This window comes from Ranitomeya variabilis, chromosome 6 (assembly GCF_051348905.1).
Source record: "Ranitomeya variabilis isolate aRanVar5 chromosome 6, aRanVar5.hap1, whole genome shotgun sequence".
Lineage (NCBI taxonomy): Eukaryota > Metazoa > Chordata > Amphibia > Anura > Dendrobatidae > Ranitomeya > Ranitomeya variabilis.
The window spans coordinates 292,334,233-292,353,482 of NC_135237.1; the positions used below are offsets into that span (position 1 = coordinate 292,334,233).

Sequence of the window (19,250 nt, forward strand, 5' to 3'; positions counted from 1 at the left end):
AGCTGCAGTGGAGCCTGCTCAGCAGAGACGTCAGTCCCAGCATCTTGTTCAGTCTGACTCTGTCCAAAGGGTTACTGCAGCTTTTCCAGCTTCTGCCATTAAAGCCAGTACTGGGCAGCGGCGAGCAGAGGCTTCTGGGACTAAGTCCTGCTTTTCTCGTTCTGAGCGTGCCCAGAGTAAGATCTCTCAGTGGAGATCGAGGGTCAAATGTTCAGATACTGCAGCTAAATCCATTGGTCCTCCAAGAAGGTCCTGAAGGTGCTCAGGCTCTGTAGCAGCCTCTCATTAGTCCTTCTAGGAAGGTCCTGTTCTTGCTGCAGCTATTTAAGGTTCTCATGACCCCACTGCCATGCGCTAGTATTGAATCAGTTTTGTGCATGCGCCAGTGTGGTCACATTTATGTGTGTGTTCAGGGACTCGGCTGAAATAAGCCCCTAGAATGCCGGCTTCTCCGGTGAGGAGATTGTATGTGTGTGTGACCACAGACTGCCTTCAGCTCGGCAGTTAGCTGTGAACTCCTGTGGGGATAACAGGGCACAGCGTCTTGTTTCCGTGCGACTCTGTGAAGTAACAGAGGTCGCCTTAACCGCCATATAGTGCCATCATTTGCTAGCAGCAGGTTCCTCCTGCACGGTGGACCCCAGGCTGCGAATGCACCAATAATAACATCTATATTTACTCGGTGTGTTCCGCTAGCCCTAACATAATGTTGGTTTACCTGGTGAAAATAAACAAGTGAGATGGGGATATATTTGGTTTTTATTAAGTTGCCTAATAATTCTACACAGTAATAGTTACCTGCACAAACAGATATCCTCCTAAGATAGCCAAATCTAAAAATAACCCACTCCAACTTCCAAAAATATTAAGCTTTGATATTTACAAGTCTTTTGGGTTGATTGAGAACATAGTTGTTGATCAATAATAAAAATAATCCTCTAAAATACAACTTGCCTAATAATTCTGCACGCAGTGTATGGTACACGTCTCAATGGCAAGTACTACAGAAATGTGCTGTTATAGAGGGGTGATCAATTGCAAAACTCTTAGGACATTCCTTTACCTTTATTTCACATCAGAAAGTAAGTAAATGTCAGCCAAAGATTTTGGGATAACATCACTATCCTATGTCTGTACATTGGCCAACAAAATAGTTCAGATCTGGTGTATCTGTTTCAACTCATGGTATATGGTTTAAGATAATAGAGTATATATATTACACATCAACTGTATATAAAATAAAGTAGCATATTATAGTTTAAAATATTTAAGTTTCAATTTGAAACAGGCCACGAACTCCCAATGTAAAGGGACTTTTTTCTAATTATTTTGCATATATAAGCCGTAATTAGTTATAATGTACATGTTTAAGTAATTTGCATTAAAAAAATATTTAAAGGTGCTGTAAAGCATGTCAAGTCATTCACACAGCAAGTGACTAAGCTGCACTATTATGTATTTCTATTAATCTAATAATGTGTTGTAAAATATGAATGATCTTCATGTTTTGAATATTATTTATGGATATGGCACCACCAACTTTATTGATCAATTAAAAAATATACACAAGGGAAAATAGTTGTTTTTTTTTCTCTGTATTTTTCAAAATTTGTAACCCAGTTTTATATATGAAAATGGCACTTGTTTCTACAGTAAAAGTGAACAACTTGTTGAGTTCCAAGTATCAATTTATTTTTTGTTTTCTTGTGGTTATGCTTTGAGCTGTTTTGTAAATAAAACCGTTTTTTAATTATGAAACTAATTTGTTCTTTCTGATTCCTTTTCTCCATAGAGTTCCGCTAGTTTTTTAAACTCTGGTCCCCAGTCATCAAGAAAAGTATAGTCCTGGTCAGATGGTGTTCCTAAAGAATCTAAAGAGCTTATGGATCCTTCTTCAGATCTTTGACCCTCATAGGCATATGTCTGTAAAGAGTCATATGGGGGAACACTTGGGTCACGGTCTGCTTCAACCAACTTTTGATTGAGAAATTCCTGAACATTAATTGTTTCAACAGAAGATTGATCGTGATGTCTTGGTGTACACATTACTTCTGGTCTAATATCTCTTCTGTATTTTAAATCCTCAGCTGCAGATGGATTTCGAAGAGCTGAAATATCAAAAGCTTCAGTGTCTTCTTCCCCTCCTCCTTCATCATCATATGTTACTACATTTTCACGCACATCTTCTTCAGAAATTATTAGTGGCTCTTTTTTCCCTCGCCTAAGAGTTATAAAAAGAACAACAATAGCTGAAAAAAAAGAGGAAAACAAGTTAATGACCAACTGTAACAAATAAAAATACCAGAAAAGTATAATTTTAATTATAAATACCAGTAGATGAAGTTATACAAATATAACCAATATGTAGACTGAGGAAAAATTGTGTAGATCAATTAACTCAAGCTAAACCACTCCTGTAGAAAGTCCAATATATTTTTATGGTGTACTTATCAAAGAATTATATGAATCATAATGGCATCTCTTTAAACATGCTGGCATGTGTATGGCCAAACTAGAAAAATATAAAAATCTGAGAGTCCACAGTTGTTGATACCTTTTAATGGCTAACTGAAAAAATGGTAACAGCAAGCTATCGAGACTACTTGGATCTCATCATCAGTCACAGAACAATAAAAAATCAGAAAAGACCCATAATTATACACAACAGCTCATATAATAATGCAGCAAATAAAGAAAAAAGACAAGTAGAGTGAAGCTGAACTATCAATGTGGGATGAGGAGAAACAGATGTGGCTGTAAATATTGGAGCAATACATAGCTACGAAGAGTAAAAAGTTTATACTCTTTTGATTCAGGACAGGCCCGGGTTTTTGGTGTCTCCAAATGATGTAAAGAGCATATTCCTTAATTGATTAAGAAATACATAAATTAATATGACACATTGCTTTTAATGTGTCAAAGGTTGTCATTTAGTTTGTACTCCCAGACTCTTCTATCTCAGGGATTTGAAGATGAATCATATATGGCACTCCAATAAAAGGTGATGAGGTGCCAGCGTAAAATTACAATCACTAATTATTAGTAGTAGGGAGACTTTGCACTCAATTGGATGCTTTGCAGAAGATGGGGACTTATTGACAATCAGGAACAGTACAGAGTGCTTTTACTTATAGTGACCATGTCACCATACTCCATCGCAGACAACTTGTACCCACATAGCTAGCATGATCCACTTTACCTCCACTGATACATTTGTGAATGGCAAGCATTCACTAGAAATTATAGCAATACAGCAAATTTCTGATGAAGGTCTATGATTGACTGAAACGTCAATTAGCTGTCTGTTACGGACTGTCCATGATTGTCAATAAATCAACATCTTTTGCGAAGCATCCAATTGAGTACTTAGTCTCTGGGATTTGAAGTTACCTTTCAATACCAGCAATTTCATGTCCAGGATGCTGTGATCAGGGCTACAAAAATGTTTGGCCACACAAATATACTTCACACATACTGTTAGGGTTGGCAGAACGCACGGAGTATATATATATATATATATATATATATATATATATATATATATATATATATATATATAGTAGGTCCGTTCGCAACTCGGGTCCACCGTGCCTAATAGAGCCGACAGTGGTCATGCAGTCAGCATAGCACACACAAAACTCCTCACTGGAGGTGCCAGTATTCTAGGGGCTTATTTCAGCCAAACCCTGAATCCACATACACAAACTCCTCACCGGAGGTGCCGGTATTCCAGGTGCTTATTTCAGCCGAACCCTGACCACATGCAAGCATGACCACACTGGCGCTGAGCTCATAACTCAGGTTAATACTAGCGCATGGCTGTGTGGCCATGCAAACCTTTTATAGCTGCAGCAACTTCAGGACCTTCCTAGAGGACCAATGGGAGCTGCTGCAGTACCTGAGCATGTGACCCCCGACCTCCAATGAGTGGTCTTACCCTGGGCACGCTCAGAAGGGGAAAAGCAGGACTTAGTCCCAGAGATGTCTGCTCGCTGCTGACCAGTACTGGCTACAATGGCTGAGTCTGGAAAGGCAGCAGCAATCATCCACACTGTATCAGGCTGAGCCAGACACTGGGACCGATTTCTCCGCACAGCAGGCTCCACAGCGGCTGGAGAAGAATGGGAGACCGCAGCGGAGATGGTTCGAGATTCCCCCAGTACAGAGGAGGGAACTCGACCCCTAACATTACCCCCCTCCTAGGGACCCCTCCTCCTTGGACATCGCTATGCTCGAAGGCCGCAATGAGCTGCGGAGCTTGAATGTGCTCAGCAGGCTCCCAAGACCTGTCCTCTGGGCCATAACCCTTCCAGTCAACAAATAAAATGTCTTGCCACATACCACCTTGCACCCTAAAATAGTGTTCACCTTGTAATCGTCCGTAGACAAACCCAATGTCCCGGCAGATGACTCAGAAAACTGGGACATGTATACAGGCTTCAAGAGGGACACATGAAAGGTGTCGGTGATACCTATGCGTGGAGGAAGGGCCAGATGATAGACCATAGGGTTAACCTGTTCGAGGACCTTGAAGGGACCCAAGTAGCGAGGTGCAAACTTAGTGGACTCAACACGCAGCCTGATGTTAAGGGCGGAGAGCCACACTAAGTCACCAGGAGCAAAGGTCGGAGCGGGGCACCGATGAGCATCGGCGGAGGACCTCATTCTCTCCTTGGAGGCCCGAATGGCATCCTGAGTGCGGTCCCAAATGTCCCATGCCTCCACAGCCCAGTCTTCCACCCTGTTGTCGGGAAAGACACGGGCATGGGCACAGGGACACGCGGATGCTGGCCGTAATTAAGGAGGAATGGAGTCTGACTGGTGGAGTCGGCTACGGCTTTATTAAGCGCAAACTCTGCCCATGGTAGCAAAGATGCCCAGTCATCCTGCCTGGCAGAAATAAAATTACATAGATATGTGACTAGAGTCTGGTTGGCCCTCTCTACCAACCCATTCGTCTCGGGATGATATGCCGAGGAGAGATTCAACTCAATGCTGAGTAGACGACGAAGCTCTCTCCTGAATCGAGATGCAAACTGGGGACCCCGGTCACTGACAAATTTGTCCGGCATACCGTGTTGGCGAAAGATATGTTTGATAAACAATGCTGCCAGCTCCAGTACAGAAGGTAGCCGTGGAAGAGGCACCAAGTGCACCATTTTGGAAAAATATTCCGTGATCACCGAAATAATGGTGCAGCTGCGAGACTTGGGTAAGCCACAAAATCCATCCTGACCATCTTCCAGGGCCTGGCTGCCAACGGCAGGGGTAAAGCAACCCAGCTGGCTGTTGCCAAGAAGACTTGTTCTTGGCACAGGAGACACATGCCCAAACATAGTCTGCAACATCACGGGCCATATGCGGCCACCAGTATGTTCTCGCCAGTGGTTCAGATGTCCTTTTGGACCCGAAATGTCCACACACCCTAGACGAGTAAGCACAAGAGAGAACCTCCGGACGCAAACTGGATGGTACAAAAGTCTTTCCTGGAGGCACAGACTCTAGCGAAACCAGAGCCACAGTTCTCAGACTCTCGTTAGGGACAATAAGCCAAGGCTGCTCTTCCTCCTCAGATGACACAACGGAGTGAGAGAGAGCGTCGGCACAAATGTTCTTCTCCCTGGAAAGGAAATGGAGTGTGAAATGGAACCGGGAGAAGAACAAGTACCATCTGGCCTTGCAAGACTTTAATTGCTGGGCTGCCTGTAGGTAAACCAAATTCTTTTGGTCTGTGAATACTTGGAAAGGAAAGTGAGCCCTCTCCAAAAGATGTCTCCACTCAGAGAAGGCCAGCTTCATTGCTAGCAACTCACTGTCCCCGATTGAATAATTCCTCTCCGCTGGTGTAAAGGTCTTGGAAAAGAAGAAGCAAGGATGCTTCCGACCTTGAGCATTCTTTTGAAAGAGGACTGCTCCAGCACCAATGGAAGAGGCATCCACCTCCATTATAAATGGCTTACCTACATCGGGGCGATGTAGGATGGGAGCACTAGCAAAATGGGACTTAGCAGAAGTGAAGGCCTTGGAGACCTCCTCAGACCACAATTTGGGATTTGCTCTCCTCTTGGTGAGGGCTACAAAGGGAGCTACCAAATTTGAGAAATGAGGAAAGAACTGGCGATAATAGTTAATGAACCCCATAAAGCGCTGCACCGCTTTAAGAGAATGGGGTTCTTGCCAGTCCATCAGAGCCTGTAATTTGGAAGGATCCTTAGCCAATCCCTGGGCGGAGATGATATAGCCCAGGAAAGGTAAGCACTCCTGCTCAAACACACTTTTCTCCAACTTTGCATAGAGGGAATTTGCCTGTAAGAGGTCGAAGACTCTGCAAACATCTCTCCGGAGGGAGTTAATATCTGGAGAGTAGATGAGAATATCATCCAGATAGACTATGACCGAGGTGGAGAGCATATCCTGGAAGATATCGTTTACAAAGTCTTGTAAAATGCCTGGGGCATTACAGAGCCCAAAGGGCATCACGAGATATTCATAGTGCCCATCCCTGGTGTTAAAAGCCTTCTTCCATTAGTTCCCCTCACGGATGCGAATCAGATAGTAAGCACCCTGCATATCTAGTTTAGTAAATACCCTTGCTCCCCGAAGCCTATCAAAGTGCTCAGATATCAGGGGCAGGGGATATTTATTCTTAATGGTGATGGCGTTAATACCCCTGTAATCAATGCATGGACACAGTTCTCCATTCTTCTTCTGCACGAAGAAGAACCCAGCCCCTGCAGGTGACACTGACTTCCTAATGAATCCCCTTGCCAGATTTTCCTGGATGTACTGTGACATTGCCTACGTCTCCTGGAGAGATAACGGATAGACTCGACCCCGAGGAGGCTCAGCACAAGGCAAGATGTCTATGGGACATCCATAGGGGCAGTGAGGCGGAAAGGTCTCCACAGCCCTTTTGGAGAACACATCCACATAGGGCCAATATTGCTTGGTAGAGAGGATAGATCTGCGGGTACCTCGGTTCTAGCAACCTGAACGCATTCCCTCTGACATCTACCCCCGCAAGATTCACCCCATCCCAAAATTCTGCCTGTGGACCACTCAATATGAGGAGAGTGGTACCGTAGCCAAGGTATCCCTAACAGGACCTCATCAATTCCCTCAGGAATGACGACCAGATATATAATCTCCTGATGAGATGGTGACTTGGACAGAGTGAAAGGGATGGTCTGGTGTGTTATCTGAGAGGGTAGTGTCGACCCATTCACCACTCGTACGGTAACTGGTTGAGCTAGCATTACCAGGGGAATTGCGTGACGTTGGGCAACGGCTGAAGACATAAAATTGCACTCCGCCCCAGAATCCACGCAGAGCTCTACCGAGTGGGAGAATGAGCCTATAGTAATTGTTCCCTTAAAGGACAATTTGGTGGCAAACGTTGCCGTGCCTAGTGTTCCTCCACCTACTACCACTAGACGCTGACGTTTCCTCAACCGCTGGAAGAATCTTGTGGCAAGATGTCCTGATTGCTGGCAAACATGACAGACCTTGAGTGTACCAGTGGTCCAGGACTTAGATCTCGCTCATGACACCTCCATGGCCTCTTGTGACTCAAGGAACAGGACTGGAGATTCCAAAGGTTTGGCAAAGGTGGGAGCCAGCCGAAACCTCTGCCTACACTGGGCGCGCTCTAACCTCCACTCATAAAAACGGAGGTCAATACGAGTGGACACAGCTATTAACTCCTCCAGTGTGGTGGGAATCTCCCTAATGGGCAGAGCATCCTTCACGTGGTCAGCCAGCCCCCTCCAAAATATTGGGATAAGGACTTTATCCAACCACTCCAACTCAGATGCTAGGGTATGGAAGTGGACGGCAAAATGGCTGACCAAGGACAAGCCCTGAGTCAATGCCAACAGTTGGAGTGCCATATCATGGGTGACTTGAGGTCCTAAAAAGACCTGTTTCAGAGTGCTCAGGAACAGCGGAGCACTCTGCACCACATGATTGCCATGCTCCCACAGCGGTGTAGCCCACTCCAACACCCTGTCCGACAGGAGAGACACAATAAATCCCACCTTTGCCCGCTCTGTGGGGAAACATGCGGCCAGAAGCTCGAGGTGTATAGAGCACTGGCTCACAAAACCACTGCAAGATTTACTATCACCAGAAAATTTTTCTGGCAGCAGGAGGCAAGATAGAGTGGGAACAGGGGTTGCAGTGGACAAGGTTGCTGCTTCCACGCTAGCAGCCTGAAAAACAACTGCGGTAACATCCACAGCTGAGGTTGTGCGCTCGAGAGCCGCCAACCTACCCTCCAGCTGCTGGATGTACCGCAAGGATTGCTGTTTGTCCGCCATTTACTAGCCAGACCCTGGTGCTAGTGTAATGTTAAGGTTGGCGGAATGCACCGAGTATATATATATATTGAGTAGTAGGTGGGTTCGCAACCCGGAGTCCACTGTGCAGGAGAGAACCTGCTGCTAGTAAAAGACAGTACTATATGGCGGTATAAGCGAACTCTGTTACTTCACAGGTTTGCTTGAGAAAGAGATAGCTGTACCCTGTTAACCTCACAGAGGAACAGTTACCTAATAGAGCCGACAGTGGTCATGCAGTCAGCATAGCACAACAAAACTCCTCACCAGTGGTGCTGGTATTCTAGGGGCTTATTTCAGCCAAACCCTGAATCCACATACACAAACTCCTCACCGGAGGTGCCGGTATTCTAGAGGCTTATTTCAGCTGAAACCTGACCACATGCATGCATGACCACACTGGCGCTGAGCTCATAACTCAGGTTAATATTAGCGCAAGGCCATGTGGCCATGCAAACCTTTTATAGCTGCAGCAATTTCAGGACCTTCCAAGAGGACCAATGGGAGCTGCTGCAGTACCTGAGCATGTGACCCCCGACCTCCAATGAGAGGTCTTATCCTGGGCATGCTCAGAAGGGGAAAAGCAGGACTTAGTCCCAGAGATGTCTGCTCACCGCTGACCAGTACTGGCTGCAATGGCTGAGCCTGGAAAGGCAGCAGTAATCATCCGCACCATATCAGGCTGAGCTAGATGCTGCGACCAACGTCTCCCTTGAGCAGGCTCCACTGTGGCTGGAGAAGAATGGGAGACCGAAGCGGAGATGGATCGAAATTCCCACTGTGCAGAGGCGGGAACTCGACCCCTAACACATGCTTGCTTCTTTGTGTTTGCATATTACATAAAATTCCACTAAAATACAATTAAGTTTGTGGGTATAATTATGGAAAAAATGTGGGAAAGTTCATTAATACTTCATCAAGGCACTGAAGCTGTGCATTTAGTTGCTTAATTTCCAGCTGTCTCTAATGTTTTGCACATGGCTCAGGTCAGTAATCCAGAGAGTACTATCTTGGAGGTACTTCAATTTAGATTCAATAAAATTAATTGTCATGATCCTCCATCCACCACGCAACTTATTCTGTCATTGGTTCTCATACGGACCAGAATAGCTTTATCACCACAAGTCCCTCGCAGTAGTGTAGTGACCCATTCCACCTCATATCGAACACTGGCACAAGGGTGACAGCTAACTATTTGGTTGAAGTCATCTTTGTGACACATTATTCTTTCCATCCTCCTGATTACACAATTATCTAAAGCTACCAACTATTTTACAGTAAATATATTTACATCTTTCAAGAAGTGTCCATTGAAGTTGCCATATTTGAGAGAGATATCCCTGCATTTTCAGAGAATTTGGTAATTTTCTTGAAATGACAAACAGCTTAAAAACAGCAAATCCACACCAGCTTTAATCACTTCACACAATAAGGATTATATATATATATATATATATATATATATATATATATATATATATATATATATATATATATATATATATATATATATTTAGTTTAAATTTTGTTTTGCATTAATCACATATATTAGGTTAGTCTATGTAAGAAAACAATTTTTAGAGGACATAGCAGGTTGGTTTATTTTTCCTGTTTTAATTTTATATAAGTTGGGCTGTAATATATATTTTATGCAATATAGAAATTAAATTATTAAAGCTTAGTTAAGATATTTCATTTTTTTCTTTTCTAGCAAGGCAGAATTTGACAAGACTGCAGTTCCTGTCAAGCTGAAACGAATCATATAAATCACACAGTACATGTCTATGCCTTGTCAATGTTCATCATAACCTAAAGCAAATGTTTCAGTACGTGACGTTCTCAGTGAGTGTAGCTCTTCACTTTTTCTTTCAGACATAATGATAAACACAATTTTATGCCATAACTTACATAACTGCTCTACCTTATTCTACATACAAAGTATGCTGAAGACACCTGTCTTCTCTAAAATTCAGGTTTAATAAGGTATTTTCTTTTTAGACATTTATGACATATCTATTAGAAAAATGTGGGTTACAAGTGGCAGCCACATCTCTTAGCAAACTGAATAGAAATGAGCTTACACATTTCTCTCCTAATTGATGTCTATTAAAGTTATATAAATAGTTGGGCAACCTGAAAAGTCTTCTATTTTCCTAAACATAATAAATAGATAAAATTGTGGATATGTCAAATGCTTATAATGGAACCAATCCAAATAACTTATCTAATCTACAATCTTTTTTCCAGCCCCCAGTTAATCTGAAAGTGATATGAGAAATCAAACATGTTTTTTGGGGGCTGCTCAAGGTATCTGTCTACTTTCAGTGTCAACCATGCGGATAGATAACTCACATTCCTCATAGGGACTTTATGAGCACAGAATAATTGTTTAAACCAAGCAAAGGCGCCTGATGCTTCACAGCAGGGCCAATCATTTAAATTAACCTTCTCACCTTCGTAGTTTCCATATATCTCCACCATTATCTGGCTCTATGAATTTAGAGCAGTCAATTAAAGAAGGGGGTGGAGATTAAGAGAACACAAGTCGGCGGAAAGGTGTATTTAAATGATTGGCCCTGCCATGAAGCACTGAGCAAAGGGACTTAGTTCGGACAGTCATTCTGTGATGATAGAGTCCATTTAAAAAACCTAATAGAGTAATAGGATATTATAGTGTGTGAAAATTTGATTTTTTTTAATTTATTAATCTATTATGCTTGCTTTATCTAGCACCAACATATCCCATAGCGCTTTACATTCATCTCCATAACTCACTTTCCCTACTAGGTCCCACAATTTAAATCCCCTATGATGGAGTATGGAAGGAAACTCATTCTATCAACCTTAATGCAGATGCAATCTTTGGTTGTATTTAAACCAGGTACCTCAGATTTCCAAGGTGACAGTGCTGTCTACTCAACCATGAGACAATATATGGATCTTTGCCCTGTTCAAGAGTTCCTATCCAAGTCATAGATAAATAATTTAAGATGGTTTTAACAATTCCTTCTATTGAAGATGCTAAAGTATTTCTTCAATTTTTTTTTATAATTTTAAAGCAAGATCCTTTTTTTTCAGTGGGGAAGACATTCATTTACTCTCTGTATTTAAATGTAGACAAAACTAGTAAACTAAGGGTTATCTGTTTTTCCCAAAATAGTTAGTGGATTTGTTCATATATAGCTACTTGAAGTAATGGAAATGTTATCTCTTTACATATGTGTTGCTTTTAGGTTTGTGTCCAGTGCAATAAAGTCACTTCTTTGTACTGTTCTATGTTTTTCCCACAAAACTGGGAAGAAAGCTTCAGAAGTAATATTTAAAAAATCTAATGATTTCTGTTCATAGGACAGTAAAAGCAAATTTTGATCATTATTAAAGTTGTATTTTATCCCTTAGTTGTACCTAATTGTACTAGTAGGGAGTAAATGAACATTTTAATGAAAGTTGGGGAATAATCTGACAGTGTGATAAACGCGTTAGAAGCTTTCCTGACAGAAAGGATCAGAGAATTTGGAACAAATAAGTAGTCAAGATGTTGGTCAGAAGAGTGAGAGAGAAAAGAGATAATGATTTTTTTCATGTCGGTTTTTAAAGCCTTTAGAAATAAACATTCAGGTTTAGCGTTTCAAAGAAATAATGAATTTTTTTGAGAGACTTAAAGGAAAGGGAATCATGGCCTGAAGGTGTGCAAAGTAATCCCCTCCAACTACCAACATCTTTTCTGAGAAAATCTTGAATATTTCCAAAGTCTTAGCAAGTGAGAAAAGATGACCTTGGTTTGGGGTAAAAATGGTAAAAATGTTTCCATAAAATAGCGCTACTTTCTTTAACCAGCTGGAGAATCATACTCATTTTCTTTTAGGAAAACTTTTTCTTTATGGCTAAAGTAATCTGAGACCCGTTTGAATATGTGCTACCTTCCACATAATCCTCATTTTAAAGCTAAGTGATACCGTTTATGCTAATTACCCTCTCCATCTTTAGCACAATATTTCTTATTGTGTTTACCTTTCCTCATATCATTCCAAGATCATCCACTATTTTCCAAAAATATAAAAAGGCAAACCCCAGTTTCAAACACCAGAAAACAGAAAAAAATTATTGCTAAGAAAGTGTGATGATAAGTATCGTTTTGACTAAAATGGAGATGAAGAAACTAATGATCTTCATGTGAGGTGAAATGTATTTACTTTGTTGTGTTCAATCACATATGCTTCTATAAGTAGAGAGTGCAAATGTTTTACATTCAGACCCATTATTATACATATTGTGCACAAACTACCAATTTATTATGCTTACTAAATGCTGCTGTCTACTTTTAACAATGCTGTTCCGATTGCTATCTGCGCCATGTGACTCACATTGTGACTAGCCAGATCACACAATGTTTTTCTGTGTCACCCAGAAATCACTTTTTCACTCAATACCTATGACACCATCAATGTGGGATTTATAGGAATGTATTCAGAAAATGACTTTCAGCTGACACATAAAATCTGTGTGATTTGGATAAAAAGGGCATATCTAGAGGTGAAAGAGAGTGACATGTGGAGCATTTTCCCCAGCCACGGCTGTCAGGGAGGCATCATCTGGGACGGATGGTCTGAGGGTACAGCAGTCTGAGGTTTCTCCCAGGTTGCTGCAGTGTGCGGACCCCCAGAGTTGGATTTCAGCTGATTCAGCTCAGAGATGGTGTAGAATTATGGCTCCCAGCATTAAACTGTTCTCATGTCTTTGGGAATGAGAATTTCAGAGTCAGGGTAACGACAGCAGAGTGATTAGGTCAGTTGATCATGTTGCTGACACCACTCCTTTGCTGCAGAGTACATGTTCTGTGGCAAGGTGAGTATGACAAAAGACAGTAAGGCAGAATATGGGAGAGTAGAATATATGAGAATACAATATTAGAAGGAGGTCTGCAATTGTGAGAGGAAACAGTATGGGAAGATGTAGTGGGAATGTGTTAGCCGATGATATGGGCAGGATGGGGATTGAATCATAGAATCATAGAATGTTAGAGTTGGAAGGGACCTCCTTGGTCATCTGGTCCAACCCCTTGCTCAAAGCAGGATTCACTAAATCATCCCACACAGATGTCTATCCAACCTCTGTTTGAAAACTTCCATGGAAGGAGAACTCACCACCTCTCGTGACAGCCTCTTCCACTCATTGATCACCCTGTCAAAAAGTTTTTTTTCTAATACCTAACCTGTGTCTCTTCCCATTCACTTTCATCCCATTGCTTCTAGTCTTTCCTTGTGCAAATGAGAATAAAGATGTTCCTTCTACAATGTGACAGCCCTTTAGATATTTGTAGACAGCGATTAAGTCTCCTCTCAGTTATCTTTTTTGCAAGCTAAACATTCCCAAATCCTGTAACCGTTCCTCATAAGACAAGGTTTGCCTACTGATCACCATTCTGGTAGCTCTTCTCTGAACTTGCTCCAGTTTGTTGATGTCTTTTCTAAAATGTGGTGCCCAAAACTTGACACAGTATTCCAGGTGAGGTCTGACCAAAGAGGAGTAGAGGGCAATAATGACTTTGCGTGATCTAGACAGTATGCTTCTGTTAATACAACCCATTTTGCTGCTGCATCACACTGTTGACTCATGTTCACTTTATGATCTATTAGTATACCCTGGTCTTTTTCACATGTGCTGTTGCTTAGCCCTATTCCTCCCATTCTGTATATGCTTTTTCATTTTTATTGCCCAGATGTAGTACTTTGCATTTTTCCTTGCTAAAAAACATTCTGTTAGTTGCTGTCCACTGCTCCTATTTATTTATATATTTTTGAATTCTCTCTCTCTTTTCTCTAGTATTAGCTATCTCTAATATGTGAGGAGACAGTATGAATGGGATTGTGGGGTGTAATGGCTGAGAAGACTGTAAGGGCAGGGAATTTGGGAATGTATGAGAAGATAGTGAGAGCAGGGGGCTGTGAATGCATGAGGATCAGTATGAGCAAGAGAGGGGAATATGTGATTATGGGCTGGGAAGCTGTGAATGAATGAAAAGACAGCAGGATCAGGGGCTTGGACTGTGTGAGGATACAGTATTGGCAGGGGAGCAGGGAATTTGTGAGGAGAGAGTATGGGCAGGGGGGTCGGCTAAGTGTAGAGACAGTATACACAGGAAAAGTGGATTATGTGAAGAGAAAGTATGGGCAGGGGAGCAGAGAACAAGAAAATAGACAGTGGGGTATGAGGGGGCTTGGATTGTGTGAGGATACAGTGGTGTCAGGAGGGGCTGGGAATGTGTAAGGAGACCGCTTGGAATGAGGGAGGAGATAGTATAGTTTGGGTTAATTGTATGAGGAGTACTGTCTCTATACTGATAGGCAGGAACAGAATGTGTGAGGAGATAATATGGGCACGTGCAGAGGTGGAATGTGTGGGAAGAGAGTATTGGCAGCCGAGAGTGTGGAATGTGTGAATTGACAATATGAACAGAGGGACTTGGAATGTGTGAGAAAACAGAGTTAGCGGGGGAAAATGTGGGAGAACTGTGTCCATAGTGATAGGCAGGAGAAAATATGTGTAAAGTCAGTATGAGAGTGGGGAAAGGTGTATGGAGATGGTATGGGCAGGAGGGGTGCAATGTGTTAGGAGATAGTATGATCAGGGAGTCTGGAAATGTGTGAGGGAACTGTCACCCCACTGATAAGTGAAGAGGAATGTGTAGAAAAGAAAGTATTGGCATGGGGGCATGTAAGCACTTCAGTGACAGTGGGACGTTAGCAGCCTTATCAGATCAGCTGATGATGTTGCTGTTGTCACTTATGCCCTTTTGAGGATCTGTTCAGCAATGTAAGTATGACATGAGATAGTATGTATAAGATGTGAAAGGATGGAACAGGTGAGGAAACAGTATCTGTAGGAGGTCTGAGAATGTGTGAGAATACAGTATGGGTGGGGTTAGAGGGAATGTGTAAGGAGACAGTATGAGCAGAGGGCAGGAATATGAGAAGAGACAATATGAGTAAAAGAGGGGTGGAATGTGTGGAGAGACAGTATGGACAAGAGGGAGTTTTGAATGTATGAGTAGATATCATGAGCAAGCGGCTCGAAATGTATGAATAAACAGTATGAGCAAAGGAGGGGGATGGAATGTCTGAGGAGACAGTATGAGCAGAGGGGCTTGAATTTTGTGAGAAGTGTCTCTATACTGATAGGCATTTGGAAATATGCAAGGAAACAGTATGGGCAGGACAAATGTAAGGAAACATTATGGGGAGGCAAATAAATGAGGGGTCAATTTTGTGGAAAAAAGTGAGAAACTATGTAGTGTGGGGCAGGATAGAGAGGGAAAACAAGGGTACAGTGTGAGGGAACATTATAAAAGAGACAATATGCAGTGGGGGGAGTGTGAGGAGGGGGCACTGTATAAAGACTGGACAATACAGGGGGCACATAAATTGTTTATTTTTTATTGTCATAAATTGTTTATTTTTTCCTTTGACATAGCAGTGTGAAAACTTGGTTTCGCACAATGAATACTTGATTTTGAATTATTCTAATCACTTTACCATATGATAAAATGAAACATGGGTAAAAATTCAAAGTGAGGTCAAATTAAAAAAAAAAATTGCCATTGCTTTCTTAGGCTTTATTTTTAAACCTTTCCTTACACAGTAAAATGACCCGACCACATGATTCTTCAGGTCCACACAATTGCCACATTCATACATTTGAATAGCCTTTTTTGTACACTGCCCAAAAAAATAAAGGGAACACTAAAATCTCACATCCTAGACATCACTGAATTAAATATTCCAGTTGTAAATATTTATTCATTACATAGTGGAATGTGTTGACAACAATAAAACCTAAAAATGATCAACACAAATTACAACTAATATCCCACGGAATTCTGGAGTTGCAATGATGCTCAAAATCAAAGTGGAAAATGGAGTTACAGGCTGATCCAACTTCAGTGGAAATGCCTCAAGACAAGGAAATGATGCTCAGTAGTGTGTAGCCTCCACGTGCCTGTATGATCTCCCTACAACTCCTGGGCATTCTCCTGATGAGGTGGCGGATGGTCTCCTGAGGGATCTCCTCCCAGACCTGGACTCAAGCATCCGTCAGTCTGTGGTGCAACGTGACGTTGGTGGATGGTGCGAGACATGATGTCCCAGATGTGTTCAAATGGATTCAGGTCTGGGGAACGGGTGGGCCAGTCCATAGCTTCAATGCCTTCATCTTTCAAGAACTGCTGACACACTCCAGCCACATGAGGTCTGGCATTGTCCTGCATTACGAGGAACCCATGGCAAACCGCACCAGCATATGGTCTCACAAGGGGTCTGAGGATCTTTTCTCGGTACCTAATGACAGTCAGGCTACCTCTGGCGAGCACATAGAGGGCTGTGTGACCCTCCAAAGAAATGTCACCCCACACAATTACTGACCAACTGCCAAACCGGTCATGCTGAAGGATGTTGCAGGCAGCAGATTGCTCTCCACGATGTCTCCAGACTCTTTCACATCTGTCACATGTGCTTAGTGTAAACCTGCTTTTATCTATGAAGAGTACAGGGCGCTAGTGGCGAATTTGCTAATCCTGGTGTTCTGTGGCAAATGCCAAGCGTCCTGCACGGTTTTGGGCTGTGAGCACAACCCCTATCTGTGGACATCGGGCTCTCAGACCATCCTCATGGAATCGGTTTCTAATAGTTTGTGCAGACACATGCACATTTGTGGCCTGCTGCAGGTCATTTTCCAGGGCTCTGGCAGTGCTCCTTCTGTTCCTCCTTGCACAAAGGCTGAGGTAGTTGTGCTGCTACTGGATTTTTGACCTCCTTCGGCCCCCTCCACATCTCCTGGTGTACTGGTTTGTCTCCTGGTAGTGCCTCCAGCCTCTGGACACTACACTGACAGACACAGCAAACATTCTTGCCACAGCTCGCATTGATGTGCCATCCTAGATGAGCTGCACTACCTGAGCCACTTTTGTGGGTTGTAGAGTCCATCTGATGCTACCACGAGTGTGAAAGCACAACCAACATTCAAAAGTGTTCAAAATATCAGCCAGAAAGCATTGGTACTAAGATGTGGTCTATGGTCCCCACCTGCAGAATCACTCCTTTATTGAGTGTGTCTTGATAATTGCCAATAATTTCCATCTGTTGTCTATTCTATTTGCAGAACAGCATGTGAAATTGATTGTCAAACAGTGTTGTTTCCTAAGTGGACAGTTTGATTTCACAGAAGTTTGATTTACTGGGAATTCTATTCTGTTGTTTAAGTGTTACCTTTATTTTTTTGGGCAGTGTATATTGTTTTCCTAGAATATCCAATCTATATTCATATTTTTAATTGAATACATACTGTCTATATTTATTTATTTACTTTTAGAAATAAAGAAGCAAGTTTGACAATAAATTAGGCACTTTAACTTTTCTATATTAGGAGACTCGATTCTTACACTATTGATGTAAGGAGACATGACATGGAAGGTCCCATATTTCAATTATCATGAGATGATCTTTATCACTATGCAGTATAAGGTAAAAATGACTTCTTAAATGTGAAGTCTTATAAGTGTCAAGGACACTATAATGGAAATCTAGTGAAAAAATAAAATGACTACAACAAAATTATGCAATATTGAAAAAAAAATAATTTGATCATGCACCAATGGAATATCTTTAATGGCAAATATATTGTTAATCATTACATTATGAGTGATTGAATAAAAACAATAACTGTCACCATAATCCAGATGTTACATCTTAATTAACAAATGTGCAATCTAAGTTTTATGTGCGCAAATATGTTTTTGAACATACGGTAATTCTAATTTGAAACTAAAAGCCTTTACTAAATACATTTAGTGTCATTAATTGAGTTAATGCTCACCAAGTAGAATGACTACACAAAGCAGAATTGCAATTAAGGCTCCAGTACTGAGTCCCGCGGATGATAGAAAAGCTTCAGCGTGGCAAGTCCGTACTCGTCCATCTCTTTCACAGGCACATACTCTAATGGTGAGTGTGCAGGTGCTGCTTAAAGATGGACTTCCACCATCAGCAACAACGATAGGAAGGTAATAAATATCTTGAGACGTTCTACTAAACCTTCTCCTTCTTGTTAAAATACTTGCTGTATTATCTAATGATAAAATAATAATTATCATCAACATTTCATATATTATCCAATTTTATTCACCATACAGAACATATAATTTTAATAGACTGCGGTATGAAGACCAAAGGTCCTTATGTACATTAGATGAAAGTTAACCGAACCTTAGAAGTCTCGGTCAGTTGGAATTTCAATGGCAGCAACTTTCTCATTTATATGCTGTAGAAATACATGAATGTTAAGCTGATCCAATCACTCATGTGTATGGAGGAGAGATTAATTGCATACACACATAGCACTTTTACTGGAACCAGGTGCATTAGATTAACTGTCAAATAACATAAGAAAAGTCTCCTATTTCCCTTCTAAAAAGCCCAAAAACATTTAGAGGAATTTTAGAACATTTATACAAAACCACAGTACAATAAAAACATGTCACATTGAGTAAAACACAACATAGTTAAAATTAGTTACCTTCATTGTTTCGTAATGTAAAGTTTGGGTTCTGTACTTGATTTTCTTGCAGAGAAAAATAAAAACGTTGCCCATTTCCTGTGTCATCTTTATCAATGACTGTCAGAGTATGAATAACCTAGTAAAAAGAAATATGTGTCAATGAATAATGAAATGCATGGCCAAAAGTATGTGACATTATACAATTATGGAGCTTATAGTACTTCACAAAATTTTTGCCAATAGAGCTACTCATGTTGGGCACAGTCATATTCACCAATTGCATTCCAAATTCAAATTAGTAAATGTGTTTAAAAGGTTAATTTGAAATTTGTCCAACCTTTATGGTTTGTGCTTTGTGCACAAGGG

General features: G+C 41.5%; 1 protein-coding gene across 1 annotated transcript in view; it reads right to left on the minus strand.

The window, feature by feature from the left end:
- Positions 1-1,048: 1,048 nt before the first annotated feature.
- CDH18 (cadherin 18) overlaps positions 1,049-19,250 on the minus strand; it is a 1,155,399-nt gene continuing 1,137,197 nt past the window's right edge. Inside the window, exons 10-12 of the mRNA XM_077269711.1 lie at positions 18,903-19,020; positions 18,204-18,455; positions 1,049-2,249 (exon numbers count right to left, since the gene is read on the minus strand). Coding sequence (XP_077125826.1) covers positions 1,759-2,249; positions 18,204-18,455; positions 18,903-19,020 — 861 coding nt within the window. The 3' untranslated portion in view covers positions 1,049-1,758. The remainder of the gene's footprint in view (positions 2,250-18,203; positions 18,456-18,902; positions 19,021-19,250) is intronic.